This window comes from Bos javanicus, chromosome 27 (genome assembly GCF_032452875.1).
Source record: "Bos javanicus breed banteng chromosome 27, ARS-OSU_banteng_1.0, whole genome shotgun sequence".
Taxonomy (NCBI): Eukaryota; Metazoa; Chordata; class Mammalia; order Artiodactyla; family Bovidae; genus Bos; species Bos javanicus.
Window position 1 is genome coordinate 38,046,950 of NC_083894.1, and position 25,699 is coordinate 38,072,648.

The 25,699-nt window shown below is 49.5% G+C and overlaps 1 protein-coding gene and 1 non-coding gene across 8 annotated transcripts in view; both read left to right on the forward strand.

The window, feature by feature from the left end:
• CSGALNACT1 (chondroitin sulfate N-acetylgalactosaminyltransferase 1) overlaps positions 1-25,699 on the forward strand; it is a 337,768-nt gene that overhangs the window by 248,975 nt on the left and 63,094 nt on the right. For all 7 annotated transcript variants that reach the window (XM_061404634.1, XM_061404638.1, XM_061404636.1 and 4 more), the window contains one exon: positions 6,654-7,520. In XM_061404634.1, the coding sequence (XP_061260618.1) occupies positions 6,911-7,520 (610 nt within the window). In that variant the 5' untranslated portion in view covers positions 6,654-6,910. The remainder of the gene's footprint in view (positions 1-6,653; positions 7,521-25,699) is intronic.
• LOC133240159 (U1 spliceosomal RNA) lies at positions 23,671-23,835 on the forward strand. Its single transcript, XR_009734140.1, has one exon. It is a non-coding gene; the product is annotated as a U1 spliceosomal RNA (small nuclear RNA).

Consider the following 25,699-nt stretch of genomic DNA (forward strand, 5'->3'; position numbering starts at 1 on the left):
AATTCATTAGACATTTGGTCCTCACTCACTGGTCACTTCCTGCCGGGCATGCCGAGCTGTTTACATCCATCAGCTTGGAGACCACTGATCCGGGGGTGGAGGAGGAGCATGGCCCTCAAAGCCTGTCGTGGACAGAGCCTTGGGCCGGGCAGCCTGGCATCAGGCTGGGGAGGCTGTGAGGATGCTCCCCGACCACACTGACACTGTGATGCCAGGTGAAGGCTGTGCCCTGCTGGCCCTCACCTGGTCCTGTGTGGACAGCGACACTGATCTTCCCTGCGCTCCTCAGCTGCCGTCAGAAGCACCCCGAGGCTGACAGTGCTTGGCACAGGATGAGTGCTGACTCAAGCCGCCTGGAGAAGAGACGCTTGTGTTGCAGAAAGATGTGCGATGCCGGAGAAGTGCAGCTCCTCAGCTCCCCGGGGGTGTGATTTGGGAAGAATATGCTCATTTTCCGGCAGTTTTAACGTCCCTGCAACATCTCAGCCCTAAAGTGGCAGATGTGAACAAGAGGCAGCTTGCTCTGGACCACACGACGCTGCGGCAGGAGTTGCATCTCTAAGAGACCGGGTGGGAAAGAGTTAGAAAGTAGTGTGTTCACAGGAGGCAGGGAGGTGGGGCTGGGAGCTGGGTGTCTTCAGCTCCCGGAGTGGCTTTGGTCTGCCTTTTGCTGGATTCTGCAGAATTTCCCACACTCCTGCGGGTGGCCTTGGCCCCTCACACGTGCCCCAGGCCGACAGGGAGGCAGGGATGCCAGGCCATGCTGGGAGCTGCCTGGTGCATACGGGAGCTAAGTGGAAGCAGAGAGAATTCCTGCAGCGCTGAGGCAGGCCAAGGGTTTGTTGTTGTTCAGTCACTCAGTCGTGTCCGACTCTTTGCGACCCCATGGACTGCAGCACGCCAGGCCTCCCTGTCCATCACCAACTCCTGGAGCTTGCTCAAACTCATGTCCATTGAGTTGGTGATGCCATCCAACCATCTCATCCTCTGTCACCCCCTCCTCCTCTTGCCCTCAGTCTTTCCCAGCATCAGGGGCTTTTCCAGGGCGAGGCTTACAGAGTCACTTTATATATGTTTCTGAGAGCATCTGAAGTCTGTCTGAATAAGTGTCCTTGCATGATGCCTTCTGCACACACATTCAGGATAGTGTGCTTACCCAGGAGATGGGACCTCGATTTATGCTCCGTTGCTGCTGCTGCTGCTAACTCGCTTCAGTCGTGTCCAACTCTGTGCGACCCCATAGGCGGCAGCCCATCAGGCTCCCCCGTCCCTGGGATTCTCCAGGCAAGAACACTGGAGTGGGTTACGATTTCCTTCTCCAATGCATGAAAGTAAAAAGTGAAAGTGAAGTTGCTCAGTCGTGTCCGACTCTTAGCGACCCCGTGGACTGCAGCCCACCAGGCTCCTCCATCCATAGATTTTCCATTAGTACAGCTAATCCTGCCACCGAGGGTCTGCCGTGCCCCTGCTTTCAAAGAGCCAATTGTCTGTGTCCCTCAAGGAGCCGCTGCACAGGGTGGCCTGGGGCCCTGGTCCCCTGCTTCCTGGCTCAGGACACGCGGTTGCTTTTCTTCACTCCCGCCCTTCTGGCTGGGCGTGTGCCCAGGGTGGAGCTGTCCCGGGGCCTTTATGGCCATGCCCTGAACGGGCTCCTTTGTCACTCAGGCCTGTCACTGTGCCGAGTAGGGCTGCCTGGCATGGCCTCACCACTGAGCCCTGACCCTTCTGCCTGCTGCCGTCATGGCTGCGTCTCACAGCGGGGCTTGTCCTGCGGTCCTCAGCATGTGTGAACTTCTCAGGGACACTCGTAGAGGCCTCTTGGAAGGCTCTCTCTGTCGCAGGCCACAGCCCTGCTGACCGAAATGTCCCCTGGCATCTGTAGCGTGAAACCGGGACACGCATCTAACAGCGCTTCTGTCCTGGCTGTAGAAATTGTAATGTCTACTCTCCTCATTTTCGGTGACTGTTAGACCCTGGACCAAACTTAAGACGTGTCTTCATTTCACTCTGTTTCCACTCTAAGATGAAAGGATACACAGTCCCTGTAGCCGCTTGCCTATCTTAAGGAATGTTGTAGATACCTAACATTTATTTTAAGCTCTTGTCATTTTGAAATTTATTTTTTTATACTTCTCAACCCTATCCCCCATACATTTGGTAGGAGGGAACATGGCATTAGCGATGATATCTGTCTCAGTGTAGTTTGGCTGTTAAGGGTTCGTGTTACAGTTATTGGCAAAGGGCTTCGTTCCCCTGCAAGCTCATGAACTTGCTCCTGGAACTTGGGCTCGGTCCCCTTTTCATCTCCTGTAACTTCTTGTCGGCAGGGTACTAGCAGATGCTCAGTAACAGCGAGGATGAACAGCGAGAGCCTCCTGGATTCTTCCCCGTCTTGGGCCCTTGCTGTGCTCTCTGGAGGCCTGGGGCTGCCCCAGACACTTGCTGGTCAGCGCAGGCTGTCAGATGGCTTGCAGCTGGAGTCTGAGAAACCCACCCCATGGCTGGGCCCCTTGGCTTAGGCCCTTGTGTCTTTCAGACTCTCCGCCTTGACTATTCAGAAAGAAATTCCTTAAGCAGCCCCCTGCCTGCATACCCCAGGGCAGAGCTCTTAGGGTCAGTCTGCCTGTCCCGAGAGCCCCTGTCTGGCCCGAGAGTTTGGGGAGGGACCTTGCACTGAGTGGGCTCTGCCCTGGGTGATGTGGCGAGCACTGCTCTGCAGCATCGTCTGCCCTCGCAGCGGACCTTGGAGGAACCTCCGCCTTCCCTTCTGTTGCTCAGAGGTTGTAAAAACAGCAGCAAAGCCACTGTGCTTGGCTGTCCCTTCAGTCTAGTCGATAAGTGCTGTGCTTTTTGGATGGTGTGCGTCACAGAACATCCCTGGGGATTTGGCTGGGGCAGGGAAGCCTGGGGGGAGCTCTTGGGAAGGATGGACCTTTGAAGCGAAGGTGGCAGGGGAGTAAAAGGGCTTCCTCGGTGGCTCAGACGGTAAAGAATCTGCCTGCAGTGCAGGAGACCTGGGTCAGGAAGATCCCCTGGAGAAGGGAATGGCAACCTACTCCAGTATTCTTTCCTGGGAAATCCCATGGACAGAGGTGCCTGGTGGGCTACAGTGCACGGGGTCGCAAAGAGTCAGACACGACTGGGTGAAGAGAAAAGAAAAAAAGTATTACTTCTCAGGTGGACTTTTCTCTAAAGTACTGGATTTGAGTCAGACTTTTGCTTTAAAGCTATCTCCATGGTTTATTTTCTTGAACTTTTCTGAAAAACAGACACACAGTGTATGCCCTTGCTTGACTTCACAGTGATATCATTACTTTATGTCTACTTTTAACCAGGATTAAAAAAAACCTAATATTTGGTTATTTTGTAAAACAGCATTTTGAAATGTCTGATACATTTATGCTCTTGTTTTTTTCTCTCTAATCAATGAACAACAACAAAAAATCATCCTTAACTTTGCTCTACTAACTAGAGTACCAGAAAAATCTAATGCTAATTGCAATGACAATAAGGTAAAAAAAGATTTAAAAACAGTAAAATATAGCTAGCAGATGCAAGGAGCCTGAGGATTTTTTTGTAGTTAAAAAGTAGGAACATGCACCTCCCTTTTACTCGTCCTAAGGTTGGTTACTGAGAGGACTTTGTTGTTGTTCAGTTGCCAGGTCACGTCTGACTCTGTGACCCCATGGACTGCAGCACACCAGGCTACCCTGTACCTCACCATCTTTCAGTTTGCCCAAGTTCATATCCATTGGTGCCGTCCAACCATCTCATCCTCTCTTGCCCTCTTCTCTTGCCTTCGATCACAGCATCAGGGGCTTTTCCAGTGAGTTGGCTCTTCCCATCAGGTCTCGCCCCTGACTACCCCAAAGATGGAACTCCTCTGAAATCTGGGTGCCTTTTCTGTTTTTTAAATAGTAGCACAATGCTGCTGGGATGGTAACAGCTGTATTTTCACTGTCTCTGATGATAGTGCCTGGTAATTACATGGTGGGCTCCATCTGCAGCTGTAAACACAGTGTAAATGTTAACTCTTTCATTCTCCCAACACCTCTGCAGAGAGCGGGAGAGGCTGGGCCTTTGTGGTTTGCTTGTAGTTTGGTCCGGGTTGTATGGCTGTATCTCATTGAGGCGTCCCGCACGTGTATGTGGTAGAGCTGGGAAGGTAACACCTTTGCTACAGATGAAAAATACGATGTCGCCATAGAAGCAGGAGTGGGGAGGATAAGCCTCCTGAATCCAGCAGGCAAACGTGCAACCAGTTTACTATTTTGATTACAGGATAGATTGCTAGAAACATCGAAAACCACTGCGTGCTGAGAGGTGCGGAGTTTTGTGGCTGATGTACCTTATCCGCTCCTGACCTTTAAGAGGAGCAATCCATCACTGCTCCCTTGGCAGTAATTTTTATGGCTTTTGATTCTTTTAAAAAGTCATTTCTTACTAAGCCTGTTTTTTTCCTCCTTTTATATCTCAAAGAGTGAAATACCAAATAACTTTGAAATTTATACTAGTCAACTTCAAAAGCTGGACTAGACTTTCAAGAGATTTATGGAACGGAACAAAATAATTATTGTACAGTTTTAAAAATTTTTAACCATTGCTTTAATGCACTGCTTCAGTTAACCAACATGATTTCAATTTATTATGCAAATACAACAATTATTCCATTCGAAACATTAGAAAGATTGCATACTTTGTTTCCCCAGCACAATTAATGGTGTTGAATGTTCCATTTGTTTGTTTGGGTTTTTTTTGACTTGCTTATTTGGTCTTTAGTGACAATCCATTTAAAGTAAAAGTCTTTTAAAGTGGCCGAATAACATGGTAACGTGTCTTCACTGGTAATTTAGTACTCGCATATAATGAGTTAGTACTCGCATATAATGAGTTAATCCAAGGGATGTCATTAAAAACAGCACGGTGCCTGAATTCCCAAGCTGAGATGTTTTTAATCACAGAATTACAGTAATTACATAAATCCTGGGATTTTCATCAGACGGAAACATGCACTAAACATGCACTTTAAACTCGACACCGATACCCAGGTACTGTGCTAAAGTATAGGCTGGAGAATCCTCAGGCCAAGGGAGACATTGGAGAGAATGTTAGGTGTTGCATCTTAACGGAAAATTGGGAAATCAGCTATTTTGGTAACAGTAATATCATACGAGGCACATCCCCTGAGGAGCAGGAGAGAAAAACCCCCGGCTGTGGCTGCAGGACAAAGGGACGACTACTCAGACTCAGTGACCCTGCTGTTTGCTGCATTTTCAGCACACGGAGGGTGCAGAAGGATCACCTCCTCCTTTTCCCTGGGGCCCAGAAGCTACTAATTGCCTAGAGTTCTTCCGTTCCATCAGTGAGACAGCCCACCGGTAAATGAGGCAAGAATCTGGATATCTAGGTCTAGTGAAGACTATGTGAAAAGTAACTTTGTTATCGCAGGGATTTTTTTTAAGTATTGAAATGACCCAGACACAGTACCCTCAGGAAGCTCGTTTCAGGGAAGTGATATGTTGAGTAAGAAGATGAGTGCATCTAGGAAAATTTATTAAAATCTCCCAAAACAAGAAATCTTATTTGATTCATTTATTGTTCTTTCTTTTTTGTGGCTCAGATGGGCAAGGGAGTCGAGAAAAGGGGATAGAGGAAGGGAGGGGGTTGAGGGGGTGAGGAAGAGAGGGTCATTGATGGGTGGAGGAGGAAGGGGTGCCTGGGAAAGGGGGACAGTGGGTCAGAGCCAGGTGGCCCTGCATTTGTTTGGGGGGATGGTGAAGTTGAGGTACAGAGTGTGTGTGTGTGACAGGCCATGTGGGTCTGGCTGGGTATTCCTGGTGAGCCGCCAGGACAGGGAATCCCTCTTGGAGGGTGGGCAGAGGCATCCTGGGTTTGAGTTCTCACCAAGCAGTGTTTCAGGTCTCCTCCCAGCCTTATCCCTTTCTCTGTAAACTCATCACCCACTGCCCTGGAAGAACTATCTGCTCATTCTGCATGTTACCATCCAAACTTAGCGTTGGCATATTTGAGCCTCCAGGTGCTTCCGTGCTGCTCAGCAGAACGCCTGAGGACCACCCTGAGCCGGCCTGAAGCTCTTCCCCTGGGCGGGTGCCCTCAAGATCAGGGATGCTCACTGTTTGCATCTGGGCTTGAGCAGGGCATGTCTGCAATCCCATTGTCATTTAAGTTTTGCTTTTCCCTTTTAACCACGAAAATAATATGTGCCATTGTGGATAACTGACATGATAAAGAAAGCTCACCATTAATCCTACTCTAGTAAGAGAGCGCTCACACTTTGCCATCTTTTCTTCCTGTTTTTTTTTTTTTTTCTGCATGCTTTGTTTTTTGTGTGCACGCCTCTGCAAATGGGTACCTGCATTCTGATTCAGAAACACCAAACAATATTTAATCACCTGTTGTAAGCATATTCTTTTTTCTTTTCGGCTGATTGCATGACTTGCAGATCTTAGTTTCCTGCCCAGGGACTGAACCCGGCTCTAGGGCAGTGAGAGTGTAGCAGTCCTAACACTGAACTGCCCAGGAGTTCCCAGTATTTTCCATAAACCCCACTGCATATTGATTATTGGCCCTCATGGTGAACACAAGGAGGTTATCGTCTTGAGTGAGTGTTATTGCCCTCTGTCTCTCCCCAGATCCTCTCTGGAAGGTCACGATGGGAATGAGCCTGACGACTTGGATGGTTTCCCCGACTTGCTGCCTCTGCCCCCACGTTCGTCCTTCGGAAGTCAGGAAAGTGCTGCGCGTGGTGGTGGCCTCCCAGCAACGAGGCGTGGCGGTGTAGACAGGAATGGATGAGAGCGGCTCGGGGGCCCTCGCACGCGTGCTTCCGGAGGTGTAGTCTGGGGACGCCCCTGCGGGCCGGGGCCGCATGGCCGACTCCTGAGCCAGGATGCTGCGCCGGGGGCTGCTCGCCTGGGCCTCCCGGGTGGTGGTCTTGCTCGTGCTTCTCTGCTGCGCGGCGTCTGTCCTCTACATGCTGGCCTGCACGCCGAGGGGCGATGATGAGCGCCAGGGGCTACCCAGAGCCAACGGCCCCACGGGCAGGGCCGGCTCCCAGGCGGCGGTGCTCGGCTGGGAGGAGCGTCACCGCGACCACGTCGGGAGCCTCAAGAGGCAGATCGCGCAGCTGCAGGAGGAGCTGCAAGAGCGGAGTGAGCAGCTGAGGGCTGCGCAGCAGCTGGCGGGGGAGCCCGCGGGCGCCCCGGGCAGGGCCCAGGCCGACCTGCTGGCCTTCCTGCGCTCGCAGGTGGACAGGGCGGAGGTGCACGCCGGCGTCAAGCAGGCCACCGAGTACGCTGCCGTGCCCTTCGACAGCTTCACGCTGCACAAGGTGTACCAGTTGGAGACCGGCCTGACCCGCCACCCTGAGGAGAAGCCCGTGCGCAAGGACAAGCGGGACGAGCTGGTGGAGGCCATCCAGTCGGCCGTGGAGGCCCTGAACAGCCCCGCTGAGAGCAGCCCCGACCAGCGGCCCTACACGGCCTCGGACTTCATTGAAGGTTGGCCGGCTCGCCACGGGGGTGGGAAGTGGTGGGAGGGACCCGGGGTCCCGGTCCAGGCAGGGCCGGGCTGCGGAGGTCCGCGGTGGCTTTGGGGATGAGACAGACGGCTTTGTGTGAGCCGCTTTAAGGACGAGGGACCACAGTGGCTGTGACCTGCAAGACGACTCAGCGTGGCCAGGGAAGGTGCAGAGTCAAGGAGGGAACAAAGGAAGCTGAGGGGAAGCTGACCAGGTAGCACCGCCAGGAACAGACTGACAGTACTGTTGACTGAAGCAAGCACAAATCCACCATGAGCCCAGGCCTGGACTGATTTAGACCAGTTCAGACTGGTTTGAACTGGCTGAAACTTGTTTAGACCAACTTAAAAAGCCTCTGACACTGGTTTAGACCTGTTTGAGCTGGCTGAGACTAGACCAGTTTAAAAAGCCTCTGAGGCTGGTTTAGACCTGTTTGAACTGGCTGAGACTTGCTTGGACCAGTATAAAAAGCCTCAGACCAGTTTGACCTGGTTGAGGCCAGTTCGAACCAGCTGAGACCAGGTGGAAATAGCTTAGACCCATTTGAACTGGCTTAGACCAGTTTAGATTGGTTTAGACCAGTTTGTACCATCTTAGACTGGTTTTATGGCAGCTTAGCCAAGAGCAGTTTTGAGTGTGACAGGCAGTTTTCGTTTTATGACTTCTTACAGGCACTTCTGGAGACAGGGTCCTTTCATCAGGTCACAGAACAATAATAACTAACGTGCGCCAGGCTGGTCTAGCTCTGTTTTGGAGAAGGAAATGGCACCCCACCTCACTCTTGCCTGGAGAATCCCAGGGATGGGGGAGCCTGGTGGGCTGCCATCTATGGGGTTGCACAGAGTCAGACATGACTGAAGCGACTTAGCAGTAGCAGCAGCAGCAGCAGCTCTGTTTTAGCAAGTTTACACTTACAGTGACCCCTTGGAGGGGGTGAGGGGATGGAGGCTCAGATTAAGTAAATCACCTAAAATTGCTCCCTTGCCAAGTGACAGTGGGGTGTGAACCCAGAATTCTGATTCCAGCATCTGGGTCCTTAACCACTGGGTCACACTGTAGGTCATCAGAGCACCTGGAAGCTGAGAGTGAATGGCTCTTTTCTTCATGGATGTAGAGCAACCTTGTATTAACTTGCGTTTGTGCCAGTTTTAGAAGAAAGCTGTCTCATCTTGGAAGTTTTTTGCAGGCTCTTCTCACTGACTTTTCCATTGTTACCGATTCAAAAATCAGCTGATAATTTGGGAGAGGAGCTGCCTTTGAGGTTGCCCAACTTTTCCTCCTGTTTCTGAATAGGACCTACTTCCCAGACACGTGGCTTGTCCACTCATCATGCTCCCTACTGGGTTCTGTAATGACCATCTCGTCCACCTGCAGGCAGGACAAACTGCCTTTAGTCGTATCAGAAACCCTCTCTCTGCTCCTCATGCCTGTACTCTTTGGACGCCTTCCAGTCTTACCGTTTTTCTCTTTACAGGTGAACTGTAAGCTAATGCAGTTTTGATATATTATTTCTTTTCGTATACCTGGAGCTCGGTAAAGAAATCTTACACAAGACCAAGCTTTTGATGTGTTTACTGAAAAAAAAAAAAAAAAAAAAAGCATAACCTGAGAATTGTGAATTAAATTTTATTTGGGTGCAAAATGAGGACTTTAGCCAGGGACAGCATCTCAGACACCTCTGAGGATAAGCCCTAAGAAGTGGGGTGGAGGTCAGGATGTATGTGATTTGGGTGAAGGGGGTCTGTGAAGCAACACATTTTGGAAGAAGGTTGCTGCTGGTCACGAGGAGCAGATGTCATCCTTGTAGAGGCAGATGACAAGTGTCCATTTTTCATCCATAGGTGTCAGGATTTTTTTGACTTATTTATTCTGAGGTATTAAAAGGCTCAGCACACCGGGAAGCTAGTAATCACAGGGTGAGCATTCGGTAAGTGTTTAAAATATCGTGAGGCTGTAGCCTCTCATTTTTAGGGAGCTTGAGAGCTTATAAAACATTTCCACAACTGTTATTTGCCTAGCCGACTTCCAGGGAAAATCATTAAACATCCTTTAAAAGGAACTCCTGGTTGCCCCTCACACAAAACCGTTTCAAAAGAACTTGATTACAGGTCCGCGCCTGCACTGGGGCATGTTCACCCTTGTGGTTTTAATCTGCATTCGTGTTTGACATCTCTGCTTTTCTGTGCACAGTGTCTTAAGTGTAAGGCCTGTGGTTCTCCGTCAGGAGAGACCTGGACCTCTTGTCCCTGAGCTGATGTGGCATGACTGACTTCCTCTCAGAGACCGCTTGTCGCGCTGCCCCGTGTGGGCAACACCCTGTGTGCAAAGGCAGGTCGGTCCACACACGCCTTCCAAACTTGGGGAACATCTACTCAGCTATTTCGTACGATTGTCGTACACATAGTTGATACCACTTTTTCATTCTTATCACAAAAGACTATGGAGGCAGTTTTTACTTTCTCAGTAAATGGGTGTCAACAAAAGATTCCACTGGCCAGGAACTGCAGGAAGGCAGAGTTAAATCCAGTGCAAGGAATAACTGTCAGACAGAGATGTTTCTGAACCAAGTGGGGTTTCCTTCTCTACAAGGATTCTGTCATCAGCTGGATAGCTGAAAGGTTGTAACTGATGACTCTGTCATCAGAGAGGTGGCTGGACTGAGTTACGTATGAAGGTCTTTGCAATCCTGGTTCATGATTCTTTGATCTGCACCTAGTCGGGGAGAAAGAAGGGAAGAGAAAGGGTCTGATTTGGAATCTTTTTTCTATAGGAATTAGAACAAGTGACAGAACCTTGTAAGGATTAAGTCTGTCTTTGCGATAACATGTTTAGGTTTGTAAACTCGAAGTTTGCAGCTCCCCTGGTGGCTCAGATGGTACAGAACCTGCCCACAGTGGGGGACACCCGGGTTCAATCCTTGGGTCGGGACGATCCCCTGGAGAAGGGAATGGCACCCCACTCTAGTGTTCTTGCCTGGAGAATCCCGTGGACAGAGGAGCTTGACAGGCTACAGTTTATGGGGTCACAAAGCATCAGACTGAATGACTAACGCTTTCACACTTTCACTTTCCATGTAATCAGAACAAGCGACAGAACCTTGTAAGGATGAAGTCTGTCTCTAAGATAACATGTTTGGTTTGTTAGCCTAACTTTGGACCCTTTTGTGTTTGGGTGTCAGCAGGCAGTTGAGTGGGAGTCCCTGGGCAGACCTGGGCTCCACACGCTTGTAGGTCTCCACACGAGGGTCACGGGTTGGCTGAACCCTGAATTCCTGTGATAAGGCTGGGGGTTCTTTGTGTTCAGACGAGGAATAATGAAAGTCTGAGAATGCTTCCGGATGATAATGGTTGTGTCAACTTAAAAGCCAGCCCTGGGGCAGGAGGCATGATGCCAGGGTGGGCTGGGCAACCCTGGTCCAGACCCCACACCTCCCAGCAGCTGGGTCTCCTTGTCCTTCAGTCAGAGACCGAGTTTCATGTCCCCCAAGGCCCACCCGGCCCCACCTCCTGCAAATACAAAGCACAGCTTCAGCTTTGTTCCTCTTGGCTTTGCTGAGGGACTGTTCATGAGGGGTGCCCCAGTCCTCCGGATCCTGCTGTCTGGAAAGGAGGGATTCTGACAGTCTTCTCTGACCGTGGCCACTTCCTGCAGTTCCGTGAAACCTGCGGAGGGGAACGCCTGCTGATGACCGTCTAATTTGTTATCCACGCTGACTGAATTATTATCTATCTCTAAAAGATAGAGGAAGCGATGTTGACCCCTATTTCCAGATGTTTCTTCTGGCACTGATTTTTGCATTGGATTCTCATATAATAGCATGAATCTTTGGTACAACCATCTGGGAAAAGAAGATAAAGGAGAAAAACATGATCAGATCCTGCGCATTTGGAAACCCAACCATTTATCTCAAGTGAACAGAACACTGCCCTTTGTGGCTTAGCACCTCCTGTTCAGGTCTGAGTGGCACGACTTTTGGCTTTGATGGCATATTTTAAATAGAGCTCTGGCATCTGCAGCCATAAAACAATTTGTTGTTGTCTGGTCACTCAGTTGTGTCCGACTTGTTGTGACCCCATGGACTGCAGCGCACCAGGCTTCCCTATCCTTCACCATCTCCTGGAGCTTGTTCAAACTCATGTCCATCAAGTTGGTGATGCCATCCAACCATCTCATCCTCTGTCGTCCCCTTCTCCTCCTGCCTTCAATCTTTCCCAGCATCAGGTCTCTTCTAGTGAGTCAGATCTTCTCATTGAGTGGCCAGAGTATTGGAGCTTCAGCATCAGTCCTTCCAATAAGTATTCAGGATTGATTTCTTTTAGGAAAACAATGTAGCCTCCTGAATTATTATTGTAACCATCTAAACACTGGATAATGTGAGTCCTGTGTGAGGTGCTGTGTCTGCCTTCTCCGTGGGGTGGTTCTGAACCAGCCTGGGCAGCTCACTTGCTCCAGCTTTTCTAGGGTTAGTGGAAGCAAGAGTGGGTCAGATGCCACAAGATTTGATTTTAGGGTGAGATGGAGCTGAGCCAAAAGTCACGAGAAAGTGAAGCTTTTGATGGTGCCCTGAGACCCGTTTTAAAACAAGGGGATGTGGAAGTGGCTCCAAAACCTTAGTGGCCGCTGCGCAGTGACCTCCTGTGCTCTGCAGCCAAGACTGGGGAGGGGCTGGTTCCCAGGAGGCTGAGGCAGAGTGAGGATCCTGAGTGTTCTGCATCCTTTGTGATGCCTCAGCTTAACCTCCAGGGATGCCCTGAGGACCACGATGCTAAGCTTTGCTAGACAAGTCAAGCCAGGTCCCAGGGCCGGGTGTCTGGAGGGCTGGGTGCTTGAGGCCATGATGCTTGGTGTGCCTTTTTGTGACTTGGGGAGGAAAGGTAAGACACGTGTTCAGGTGCATTTCCGGGCGCTTGGGGGGGCCTCTGGGGGTCTTGATGCAGAAATTAGAAAGAGGAAGGATTCTGTGTGGTGGGTGGGGTGTGGGGGGATGAGCAGATGGTTCACGGAGGTGGCTGCAGGCAGGACAGGATGGAGAGCTTGCAGTTTGCGGGCTTCTCATTCCAGGGGCTTCTCCTCCTGTGGCGTGTGGGCTCTAGAGGGCTGGCTCAGTCGTTGTGGTGCGTGGGCTTAGTTGCCATGGGATCCCATGGTGGGATCTTCCTGGACTAGGGATTGAACCTGTGTCCCCTGCATTGGTAGGTGGAGTCTTATCCACTGTACCACCAGGGAAGTCTCTGCACATACACCCTTGAACACAGCCCTTTTGTAGAGAGCACCGCCCCCCCCCACCCCCCCCACACCCCAGTTCCTTTACATTGTAAATGTCTCTGTCAGCAGCAGCCAGAGTTTCCTGCATCACTAGTCAGGCTCTATCTGATTCTCTCAAGGATGGGAGCTTTTGGGGGGCAGTGCTGAGATTACCTTTTATGCTTTGCTTAGAGTATCAGCAGTCCCTGGGGTCTGTAAAGCATTTCTCATCCGTATCTGTCTGCTTCCACTGGGGCTGCTGATCAGAGGTGGGCGGGGGTCCATGGGGAGGTGGGCTGCCAGGGTGCTGAACCTTGGCCCTGGTGGCTTCATCCTCCTTAAAGGAGCTGAAGGAACTGAGGTGCAGGAGGGCTGGACCCCAAGGGGAGTGGCTCCATCATGGAAACGCTGGCCTGCGTCCTGCCTGGCTCTCCTTCTGCCCTCAACCCCATCTTTGCTGTGAACATAGATGAAGGGAAGGAATAGACTTTCCATCCTTGGAGGTTCCACTGGCTTATCAGTTGGTCTGGAAAACACAATCTGGAGATGTGGGTGTTTGTGGGGAGGACGCTGATGGTAGAGGACAGAGTGGAGGGGAAATGAGATTCCAGGAGGAGGTGGTGGGTTAGGTGTGGCCGGGAGTGTCAGAGCCTCCTTTCGAATGTCTGTTTCTTGCGTGTGTGGGGCTGTGTTGAGCCTGGTTTGTGGCGCACCGGCTCTCCATCGCGTCGTGCGCAGTCTTCCTTTCGAATGTCTGTTTCCAACGTGTGTGGGGCTGCGTTGAGCCTTGCTTGTGACGCACCGGCTCTCCATTGCGTCATGCGCAGTCTTCCGTTGTAGCACGCGGCCTCTTCAGTTATGGCGCGTGGGCTGAGTTGCTCCATGGCGTGTGGGATCTTAGTTCCCTGACCAGGGATCAAGCCTGAGTCCTCTGCATTAGAAGGCAGATTCTTAACCCCTGGACCACCAGGGAAGTCCCACAAAGTGTCGTAGCTTCTTAAGTGGAGGGCTAGATGGGTAATAGGAGAGTTAAGCTCTGAGGTTTCTGAAGGCTTGGATGTTCAGTCTGTTCATTCACTGGGGGGCCCATGTGCCAGCGTCATCCATGCTGGGGGCAGCCAGAGTCACACACACGACCCCTGCCCCTCGAAGGTGATGACAGCAGAGTCACACCTTAAAGTGGTCCAGGGGAGAGATTGGCCCAGCCCACCGCAGGGTCAGCAAGGTCTTCACAGAGAAGGCTCAGGCCGGGGGCTGCTCTGCATAGTGGGAGAGACGAAGGCAGAACCTGGAGGCGTGTAAACCCTGGGATGTTCGGGGACCTGCAGGCGGGATGCTGGAGTATTCAGTAAGAGGATGTAGCTCTGGGTGGGAGGAGGTGTGGCAAGATGGTGACCCTGAAAATTAGTACCAAGATCATCACGGGTTTATGTGCATTTCAGGGTTTCTAGTTTACCCTACAGGGCGTGTGCCATTATTGACCATTTTTAATTGTGGCTAGCCTGGACACTATGATAGCAGGATTTAGGGGATATTCGAGAGGGCTGACAGTTTGGGAAATAGTTTGGCAGTTCCTCAATGTGGGAAACATAGTTTCTGCATGACCCAGTGGTTCTGCTTAAAGGTATGACTCGAGAGAAAGGAGAATGTATGTTCACACAGAAACTTGGATACAGATATTCATGACAGCCGGATGGTGGGAACAACCCACATGTCCACCTTTGGACGGACTGATGCACACCATATGACTTCCGTGCAAAATTACTTGCCACAGAAAGAAACAAACGACTGATCTACACTGCAAAGTGTACGTCCCTTGAAAACATGATGCTGAGTGAAGAGACTCCACGTACAGAAGACCACATATTGTGTGATCCACTTACCTGAGATGTCCAGAAGAGGCAAGTCTGTGGCGACAGGAAGTAGATTGCTGGTTGCCTAGGACCTCAGGTGGGTGGGTGGGAAGAGGGGTGAGGAGTGACTGCTAATATAGCTACAAGGTTTCCTTTTAGTGCAATGAAACGCTCCAAAATTAGATGGTGGTAGTGGTTGCAACAGAGAAGGCAATGGCACCCCACTTAAGTACTCTTGCCTGGAAAATCCCATGGATGGAGGAGCCTGGTGGGCTGTAGTCCATGTGGTCACTGGGAGTCAGGCACGACTGAGTGACTTCACTTTCACTTTTCACTTTCATGCATTAGAGAAGGAAATGGCAACCCACTCCAGTGTTCTTGCCTGGAGAATCCCAGGGACGGGGGAGCCTGGTGGGCTGCCGTCTCTGGGGTTGCACAGAGTCGGACACAACTGAAGCGACTTAGCAGCAGCAGCAGTGGTTGCAAATTTGGGAAACTCAGCAGTGGCCACAGGACTGGAAAAGGTCAGTTTTCATTCCAATCCCAAAGAAAGGCAATGCCAAAGAATGCTCAAACTACTGCACAATTGCACTCATCTCACATGCTAGTAAAGTAATGCTCAAAATTCTCCAAGGCAGGCTTCAGCAATACGTGAACCGTGAACTTCTGATGTTCAAGCTGGTTTTAGGAAAGGCAGAGGAACCAGACATCAAATTGCCAACATCTGCTGGATCATGGAAAAAGCAAGAGAGTTCCAGAAAAACATCTATTTCTGCTTTATTGACTATGCCAAAGCCATTGACTGTGTGGATCACAATAAACTGGAAAATTCTGAAAGAGATGGGAATACCAGACCACCTGACCTGCCTCTTGAGAAATCTGTACGCAGGTCAGGAAGCAATCGTTAGAACTGGACATGGAACAACAGACTGGTTCCAAATAGGAAAAGGAGTACGTCAAGGCTATATACTGTCACCCTGCTTATTTAACTTCTATGCAGAGTACATCATGAGAAACGCTGGACTGGAAGAAACACAAGCTGGAATCAAGATTGCCGGGAGAAATATCAATAACCTCAGATATGCAGATGACACCACCCTTAGGGCAGAAAGTGAAGAGGAACTAAAAAGCCTCTTGATGAAGGTGAAAGTGGAGAGTGAAAAAGTTGGCTTAAAGCTCAACATTCAGAAAACGAAGATCATGGCATCTGGTCCCATCACTTCATGGGAAATAGATGGGGAACCAGTGGAAACAGTGTCAGACTTTATTTTTGGGGGCTCCAAAATCACTGCAGATGGTGACTGCAGCCATGAAATTAAACAACGCTTACTCCTTGGAAGGAAAGTTATGACCAACCTAGATAGCATATTGAAAAGCAGAGACATTACTTTGCCAACAAAGGTCCATCTAGTCAAAGCTATAGTTTTTCCAGTGGTCAGGTGTGGATGTGAGAGTTGAACTGTGAAGAAGGCTGAGCGCTGAAGAATTGATGCTTTTGAACTGTGGTGTTGGAGAAGACTCTTGAGAATCCCTTGGACTACAAGGAGATCCAACCAGTCGATTCTGAAGGAGATCAGCCCTGGGATTTCTTTGGAAGGAATGATGCTAAAGCTGAAAACTCCAGTACTTTGGCCACCTCATTCGAAGAGTTGACTCATTGGAAAAGACTCTGATGCTGGGAGGGATTGGGGGCAGGAGGAGAAGGGGACGACAGAGGATGAGATGGCTGGATGGCATCACTGACTCGATGGACGTGAGCCTGAGTGAACTCTGGGAGTTAGTGATGGACAGGGAGGCCTGGCATGCTGCGATTCATGGGGTCACAAAGAGTCAGACACGACTGAGCGACTGAACTGAACTGAACTGAGTGGTTGCAAAACTCTGTAAATACAGTGAAAAAAAAAAAGGGGTGACTTGTACAGTTGAAACAGTGAATTGTTTGGTATGTGAATTACATCTCAGTAAAGCTACTTAAAAATAAATATGATATAATCTCTGTCCTCAAAAAAATGCAAAGGCTGGGAGATTAATGAAAAAGCTTTAAAAATAGTTGAGGTGGCGAAGACTTCTGCATCAAGGCTGCAGCCATGGAACAGGAGGGCAGGATAGGGCTCAGTACATTGGCAGGTGGTAGCTTTGGGGTCCAACCAAAAGCTTAGCGACTGAACAACAACAGCAATAGAATCCTGGGCTTGTTTTTTTTTTTTTTCTGGCCATGCTTCGAGGCAGCAGTTTCTTCGGTCCCCAAGCAGGGATCGAACCCTTGCCCCTGTGTGGAAGTACGGAGGATGGCGTGCAGTGGACCATCAGGAAGTCCCCTGGGCTTTTCCGTAGGCATTTCTCCAGGGTGTGTAGTGAACACGCTTCCAGGAACATACTTAACATCACACTTTTTCAAAAGGGATTTTAGGCAGCAGTGGTATTTATTGATATCAGACCTCTTTCCCCTTTATGTAAGTGCTAAATCATGTCTTTCTTATATGAGACACCAATACTGGCAGAGACTGGATGGGGAAGTGGGCAGAGGCTGGAAGAATGAAGACCTATATCTTACTTTTACTATAAGATTAATTCAACAGACAGAAATACAAAGAACTCTTGTTTACATGTTTCTGACCGTAGTCAACTGACTGCCTGAATGATGAGTTTCCAGTTTGGAAATCGTCTTCCAAACACACTGTCATTAGCCCGAGGCCAAGCATTCAAACATAAGAACCAAAAGCCTGCGTGCCATCGCTGGTCGGTGACCATTGGCAGAGGGCTAGGAGCTTGGCTGCAGGGTGGGCCAGATGTGAGGCCACAACACAGCTGGGCCTCCTGCTGCTGTTGAAGGGACAAAAGCTTTGAGGGCAAAACCCAGTCCAACGGGTGTCAGGACCCGCAGAGGCTTGGCAGCATATGGCAGGGTGGCCATGCAGAGCAGGTGGTGCAGAGTTCAGGGGCTCAACAGGGATGAGGTGCAGGAGTCAGCTGGACCCAGGGGAGAGGCGGGAGATGTGATCCGAATCAGGTCAGGTGCGGGAGTCAGCTGGACACAGGGGAGAGGCGGGAGATGTGATCCGAATCAGGTCAGGTGCGGGAGTCAGCTGGACCCAGGGGAGAGGCGGGAGATGTGATCCGAATCAGGTCAGGTGCGGGAGTCAGCTGGACCCAGGGGAGAGGCGGGAGATGTGATCCGAATCAGGTCAGGTGCGGGAGTCAGCTGGACACAGGGGAGAGGCGGGAGATGTGATCCGAATCAGGTCAGGTGCGGGAGTCAGCTGGACACAGGGGAGAGGCGGGAGATGTGATCCGAATCAGGCAGGAGGGGTTGGCACCCTTTGTTCTTCAGTCACTCAGTCGTGTCTGACTCTTTGCGACCCCATGACTGTAGCACGCCAGGCTTCCCTGTCCTTCACCACCTCCCAGACTGTGCTCAAACTTATGTCCATCGAGTCGGTGATGCCGTCCAACCGTCTCATCCTCTGTCATCCCCTTCTCTTCCTGCCTTCAGTCTTTCCCAGCATCAGGATCTTTTCTAATGAATTGGTTCCTCACATCAGGTGGCCAGCCGGAGTTTCAGCTTCAGCATCAGTCCTTCCAATGAACATTCAGGACTAATTTCCTTTAGGATGGACTGGTTTGATCTCCTTACAGTCCAAGGGACTCTCAAGAGTCCCATAGCTCAAAAGCATCAGTTCTTTGGCATTCAGCCTTCTTTATGGTCCACCTCTCACATTCGTTCATGACTACTGGAAAAACTATAGCTTTGACTAGATGGACCTTTTTCGGCACCCGGGGATAGGTGTTTATTCAACAGACATTTATTGAATGTCTACTGTGCATTGGGCATGGCCCCGGGGGCTGTGCTGGCAGACCTTAGGATGAGGGCTGTGGGCGCCTCTGAAAGGAGCCCCCACAGTTCTCATGTAGGTAATATTTTGTTACTGAAATCCTATGAATTTCCAGCCATTTCCTAAGAGATTCTCACTAGTTGCCAATGTTCCCAAAAGGCAATAGTTTGAACTTTTTATTCATTTTCAAGTTCATGGTTGAACCTCCTCAACTTTTGAATATGTAGAGTTTATTAATAGTATGGAGTATGCTTGACCTTCTCTCCATATTTAATGAAATCATTCATCTCAGGAATCTCTACCCACAAACTCAATGGCCCTGGAATTCATGAAAAATAGCAGACTGTGTGTGGCCTCACATAAAGTGTGTGAATATAAAAGTATGTCTCGTACCCTTCAATTATGTGCCAAATTTATTCAGAATCAGTCATGTCCTTTGCAGATGAGTGAATAACAGAGAGGCATACATCAAATGCTCAGAGTGCGATCTAAACAGACCCTACTTTATGTGGCTCAAGGTACAATGAGCCTGATAGCAGTTCTTGCTTAAACTTTTAAGTCCAGACAAATACTATGAAAGATAAATGGGCAAAAGATACGAACAGATCATACAGAAGAGACATGGATGCCTGAAAATCACATGCAAAAGTGAGAAGTAGATAAAAATTAAAAATTGAATATTAAATTGCCCTAATAAAAATGGCAGTCCATGACATTGGTAGGGTGAAATGAACATTTATACCTAGTAATGTGAATATAAATGGATGCAGCCATTCTGTAAGGCAGTTTCTGACAAGAGCCGCTAAAATGTTCATACCTTTTCCCAGTATTTTCATTTCTGAAGACTTGTTCTCAAAATGCCCGTCAATGTTTACATCGAGAAGGTTCACCGCAGAAATGCTTGTAATAGTGAAAAAAAAAAGAAACAACCCAAATGCCTGAGAGTAGGAGACTGGTAAAATCACGTTGTTGTTGTTACATCACTAAGTCGTGTCTGACTATTTGCAGCCCCATGGACTGCAGCACACCAGGCTTCCCTGTCCTTCAGTATCTCCCAGAGCTTGTGATGCCGTCCAAGCATCTCATCCTCTGTCGCCCCTTCTCCTCTTGCCCTCAGTCTTTCCCAGCATCAGAGTCTTTTCCAGTGAATCAGCTCTTCACCTCAGGTGGCCAAAGTATTGGAGCTTCAGCTTCAGCGTCAGTCCTCCAATGAATATTCAGGGTTGATTTCCTTTAGGATTGACTGGTTGGATCTCCTTGCTGTCCAAGGGACTTTCAAGAGTCTTCTCCAACACCACAGTTCAAAAGCATCAGTTCTTCAGTGCTCAGCTTTCTTTATGGTCCAACTGTCACATCTGTACATGCCTACTGGAAAAACCATAGCTTTGACTATCTGAACCTTTGTCAGCAAAGTGATGTCTCTGCTTTTTAGTATGCTGTCTACGTTTGTCATAGCTCTGCTTCCAAGGAGCAAGTGTCTCTTAATTTCATGGCTGCAGTCACCATCTGCAGTGATTTTGGAGCCCAAGAAAATAAAGTCTGTCACTGTTTCCATTGTTTCCCCATCTATTTGCCATGAAGTGATGGGACTGGACGCCAAGATCTTCATTTTTTGAATGTTGTATTTTAAGCTGTTTCACTCTCCTCTTTCACCTTCATCAAGAGGCTCTTTAGTTCCTCTTTGCTTTCTGCCATTAGAGTGGTATCATCTGCATTTCTCAGGTTGTTGATACTTCACCCAGCAGTCTTGATTACAGCTTGTGATTCACCCAGCCCGGCATTTTGCATAATGTATTCTATTGTACAGAAACCAAAAATCATTTATTAACTACTAATAGAATGGGACAACTGTGTCATGGGAAAAACTGTAATTTTAGCTGTGAAAGTACTGATAAAGTTTTCATCTAACTATAAAAATTAAGAGGATGAAAATATCAAAGCATTTATAGTTTTATTTGCAAGTGGTGGAATTATAGGTGATGCTGTGTTTCCAGACACGATAATCTGTTGCTCTTATACTTTGCAAAAGGATATAGCAGCGCCTGAATGATGTTGACATGATTAAAAAGGAAAGTAGCATCTGATCTCCACAAAGTGACTGAATCTGATGTTTGGGATAGACGCTGAATCCAGGGTGGTGGTGTCCATGCATTTCTGTCCTGCTTCTGGAGACTCAGACGAGAAAAATAACATTGTAGGTCATGTTCTCGGTCTTGAGCAGTCTTGAGCCTCAATAACAGGGCTGGAAGAGGCTGCCAGCCTGCAGAGGTGAGGGTCATTCTTAGGAAGGCGATGACCAGCCTCTTGGAAGAGGCCTGAGCACAGCTTCTTTGTGTCCTCCCTCATCATGATGGGTGGCAGGTGTCTGGCTGGGGGCAGGACCCAGCAGACAGCCGTGCCGTCACCCTCATCAGCTCTGCAGGACTCTGGCCCTGGATCCTTGGCCCCTAAACAGCAGTTTGGCGGAGCTTGCGTTCCACTGATGCCCCGCAGCTCTGATGCTGTGTGCCTGACTCCTGGTCCCTGCGGCATCTAACTCTGCTTTCTAACTTTCCTTAAAGCCCTCCCGGGACTTCTCTAAGAGGAATGGGGGCTTCAAATGTCAAGAAAGAGGAGAACAAGGCACCTCTTTTTCCTCCTCTTGTAAAAAGACCCTACCGTTGATGGTGCCTTTTTTAAAAGCCTGTCTCTCCCCTTTCCCTTCTTCTCCAAAAATAGGTCTTGTGAAAGTCAGTGTGAGCTGCAGCAGCCTCGCATATGTGGCTTCCCATCTGCAGCTCGGTCTGCACAATGCGCCATATATTTAGCTGCCTAAATTGGGACTGTTCCGTGTGCTGATTCAAGAGGGGCTGGGAAGTCACATGGGCGAGCAGGGCTGTTTGTTGGTCAGGACTGGCTGCTGGATGCTCTTGGCTCTCACCCGCGGATCCAGAAGTGAGAGATATTTGGGGACATCAAGAGAGCAGATGGCCCGTGAAGGCAGCTGGCCCAGGCAGTAATTAGTCCAGGGAGGCGATGGGTCATTTTCTGAGCTTGGAGCAGAATTTCGCGCCTGTTGTTGCCATTCAAGTTGCAGAGTGAGGCTTCGGGTAGAACTGGTAGGGCTGGAAACTGTCAGTGAGTCACCACAGCTGAGAGACGACAGCTCGGCTTTGCTTCCCCAGTGAAAGGTTCCTAGCAAGAAGATAGAAGGGGAGAGGTTCTGTTTGGTTTAAGTTTAAAAGCAGAGGTACTCAACTCCTTTTTCAATGAATGGGTCATTCCTTTTTAAGTTTTGTTTGTTTATTTTTGGCTGGGCTGGGTCTTTGCTGCTGCAGTCTTTTCTCTAGTTGGGGCTGGTAGGCTGTGCTCTCATTTCTGTGCCCAGGCTTCTCGTTACAGAGCATGGGCTCTGGGGTGCTTGTACTTCAGCAGGTGTGGTGCTCAGGTTAGTTGCCCCTTGGCCTGTGGAATCTTCCCGGACAAAGGATCAAACTCATGTCCCCTGAATTGGAAGGTACATTCTTAACCACTGGACTCCCAAGGACATCCTCGACTCCTTCACAGGGCTAGAGAAAGATGAATTTGTCGAGGGAGCTGGTGAAAACCCAAGATGGGGTATTTGGCGCCAACCCCATCTCCTCCTCTTTCACAGCACTTGTGTCCCATGATGGCTAAGCTTTCTGCGTCCCTCGCTAGCCTGAGCTGAGGGACCGCTTCTCGTATCCCTTGGTAGCCCTGACACTTAAGTGGAGTGTCTGGTACATGTTCGTTGAATGAATACATGAATGCATCCGGCACAGGAAGAGGGATTGGCCTGCACGGGAGCAAGGAGAAAGCTTCCTTTGAAACGGAGAAGAGGGTGGCTCTGCAGTCTGATGAGTCAAGTTTTGCTCATTTGATTTTTTTTGTCTGAGAGAGTGACTAGGAATTTAAGGTCGGAACATACAAAGAAGCACTGTACTTACTATTCAGTAAATGACAGTGATGATTTCATGTGACGCTTTTATTCGTCTGTATCTCTGTGTGTTTGAGTCTTTAAAGTAGAAAGCTAATTTAATATGCGTTTGGCATTTCTCTTGCAGTAACCATCCTAGTCCACGCCCATGGTCCGTCTTCCTCCTCTTCCGGGGACCCCTTACCCTCCGCTTCACGGTGTTCTCTCTGCTGTTAACCCGTCTCCAGTGACCTGGCCCCCGTCGCTCGTCTCTGTGCTTCACCTGTAGGAGATGCATTTTCTGCCCTTGAAAGGGGAGCCAGTGTCTTTTCTTGGACATATTTGCAATCACAACTGCATATAATTAGTTTTTACAATCTTGGTCTATGTAAAGTGCAAACCCTCCCATTCTGCTGTGATTCATGGGCAGGTAAAAGAGCTCTGCACCAGTTACAGTTTGTGTGTGTGTGTGTGTGTGTGTCTTCCCCACTCATCCAGCAGGCACTTCTCCGACACCAGCTGGGTGTCCTGCAGTTCAGCTCAGTTCTGATACCTTCTACCTGGAGGTATATCGGATTCCACGGGTGTAAAGGGCTCAGTCCCACAAGACTGCCCTCTTCCCTGACTTCAAACCTCAGGTTATCACATGTGCTTGTGACCAACCAGCCATAGGCTGGAAGTTCCAACGGCCCCTTCTGGGTTCAGTTAATTTCCTAGAGCAGCTCACAGAACTCAGAGAGACATTTTACTCAATTGCTGGTTTATTATGAAAGGGTGCAATGGAGGTTGCTGATGAGCATCCAGGTCGGAGCCATCTGTAGAGCAGGCATGTGGGGAGACGGGAGCTCCCTGGTCTCTCCGGGTCCCACCCCCCCAGCATCTCCACCTGTTCACCGACCTGGCTGCTCTCTGAAGCCCCATGCCTTTGGGATCTTTATGGAGGTGTCATCACTCAGGCCTGAAGGATCGTTAACTCCACTCCCAGCCCTTCTCCAGAGAACGTGGGGTGGGGCTGAAAACTCCAAGCTTCTAGTCATGTCTCTGTCTTTCCAGTGACCAGCCCCCAAGCCGCAGCCCACCCAGAGTCACCTCAACAGAACAAAAGACACTCCTGTCACCCAGGACATCCCAAGGGTCCCCTGGAACCAGGGCGGAGGCCAGCATACATTTTCCACAGTGTCCCAGATGGGGACATGTATAAGACTATCCCATCCTTCTGCGGGCTTCTTTCATGAGTTTGGCTTGGGAGCCAGGCTGCCCGGATTTAGATCTCAGCTGAGCCGTTTAGCTAACTGGCACGGGAGATGCCGTGAGCACGAAGCTGGCTTTCCCAGGGCCTGAGGTTTATCCATGACAGTTTGGTTGTGCTGATCCCAGTGAGTCCCCCAGTTGTGGGAGACTCGGCTGCACGCTTTGTGGTAGAGGGGACTGCGTGTGCTCTTCGCCCTGTAAATAGAGAAAGAGTGACTTCCACTCAGTCTGTCTGCACAGTGAGTGAGTGGAAGTCGCTCAGTCGTGTCCAACTCTTTGCGACCCCATAGACTGTAGCTCACCAGGCTCCTCATCCATGGGATTCTCCAGGCAAGAATACTGGAGTGAGTAGCCATTCCCTTCTCTGGGGGATCTTCCTGACCCAGGAATCAAACCCAGGTCTCCTGCACTACAGGCAAGATTGTTTACCTCTGAGCCACCAAGTGGACATTACTAATACCTCGTGGGATTGTCACAAGGATATATGGGTTCATACAGATAAAGCTTTTATAGCATCCCCGGCACAGTAAGTGTTAATTATTACTACTATTTTTGTTATTTGTTGGTGGGCCTGGGGGAGGCATTTTTATAGCCCCAGACATTTTCTAGACTCCTTCCCTGGCTTCTTACACTCTCCTGAATTATAATTAATCTTCCCTAAGACACCACAGTTGTGGTAAGTTCATTTCCCTTTCTTGACTCATGTCCAAAATGCCATTTAATATATGCAAAGTTAAAAGTTTTGAAAAGTTCTTCTCATGAAATTAGAGTTCGGTTCTAACCCAGTGTTAATATTGTGGTTGTCGGCGGTCATTTTTCAGTGTCTGTATTAAGCAGACTAATCGTAGTTTTGTGCATGTGTCTGTTGATGTAAGAGAGTGTCTCTTGGGAAGTGTATAATGTAGAGAATTTTGAACCTGGGGTGACTATCCGTATTCGCATTTATTTCAGCACATCTTAGGATGTGAGTTTTCCTTCTTTCTTGTTCCTGCCTTGGGACCGCCGTGTTCCATTCTCAAGCCCCAAGCCTCCTGTGGCTGGGAGTGCAATGATTTTGCAATCCCTGCAGTGTCTTCCTGATGAGAATCCTCTTGGGAGATGGAGGCAGGGGAAGGGTCTCAAGGTTGGCATGTGAAAAAGCATTTCTGTGCTGAGAACTCCAAGCGCAGACGAGGACCACGCCCTGGGGCGGAAGCTGCAGGCTCCTTTGTTAGCGCTGTGACTTCAAGCCTGCTGACGTTTATGAGTAGTGGAGTCCTTCAGTGCCCGCCTATTTTTCTTGTCTGAGATTTCACCCATCATTCTTACTGACTCCACTCATCATGTTAACTGCGATTTAGATGCTTGTTTCTCTGGCCCCAGACTCCCTTGTCCCGCCTTTGAACTTGATGCAGACTCTGTTGTGACCTTGGCATGTGGTGGTCCCTCCTGCCTTGGTGGGGTGGGGGGACCGTGTCCTCACTCCCATGACAGAAACTGAATGTCCAGTGCTCTTGGGACCCCGGACCAGTGGGACCAAGCAGGAGCAGAAATAAAGGAAATGCATCCTTTTCTTTCTGGACCCACAGCTACCGCTGGGAGGTGGAATGGTCACCAATTTGGGGGTGTTGGTTGAAGTGAAATTGTTTGTCTTTCTAAAGCAATACTGTATTTTAGGATATAGTTGATTTCGTAGTGCTTTTCAAATATTAACCCGATATATAAGTTTCTGGGGGCAGATCATGAGTAAATCTTAAAGCACAAGCTTTCAGGAATAAAATTTAAGCTCTTCAGAGTTCTCAACTTGAGGAGGAAAAAGAAATGAGATAATCCTTCAGAAAGGAAGCGTCATGCGGAAGTGTGAGTTGGCGTCTGAATGTAGGTTAACTTTCTTCCCCAGGAGGAATGGTGAAAGGATGCCTCTTCACCCTCGGCGTCCTGAAAGGACGTGTGGTGAATCCCGAGGCAGTCACATGGGCGTTAGCAGCAGCAGCCTCTCAGCTCCTGCTCCTCCGGGCACCATCCCGGGCACTGGGAGCCCGAAGTGCAAACCCAGACAGAGCACAGCTCATGGAGTTTGCAT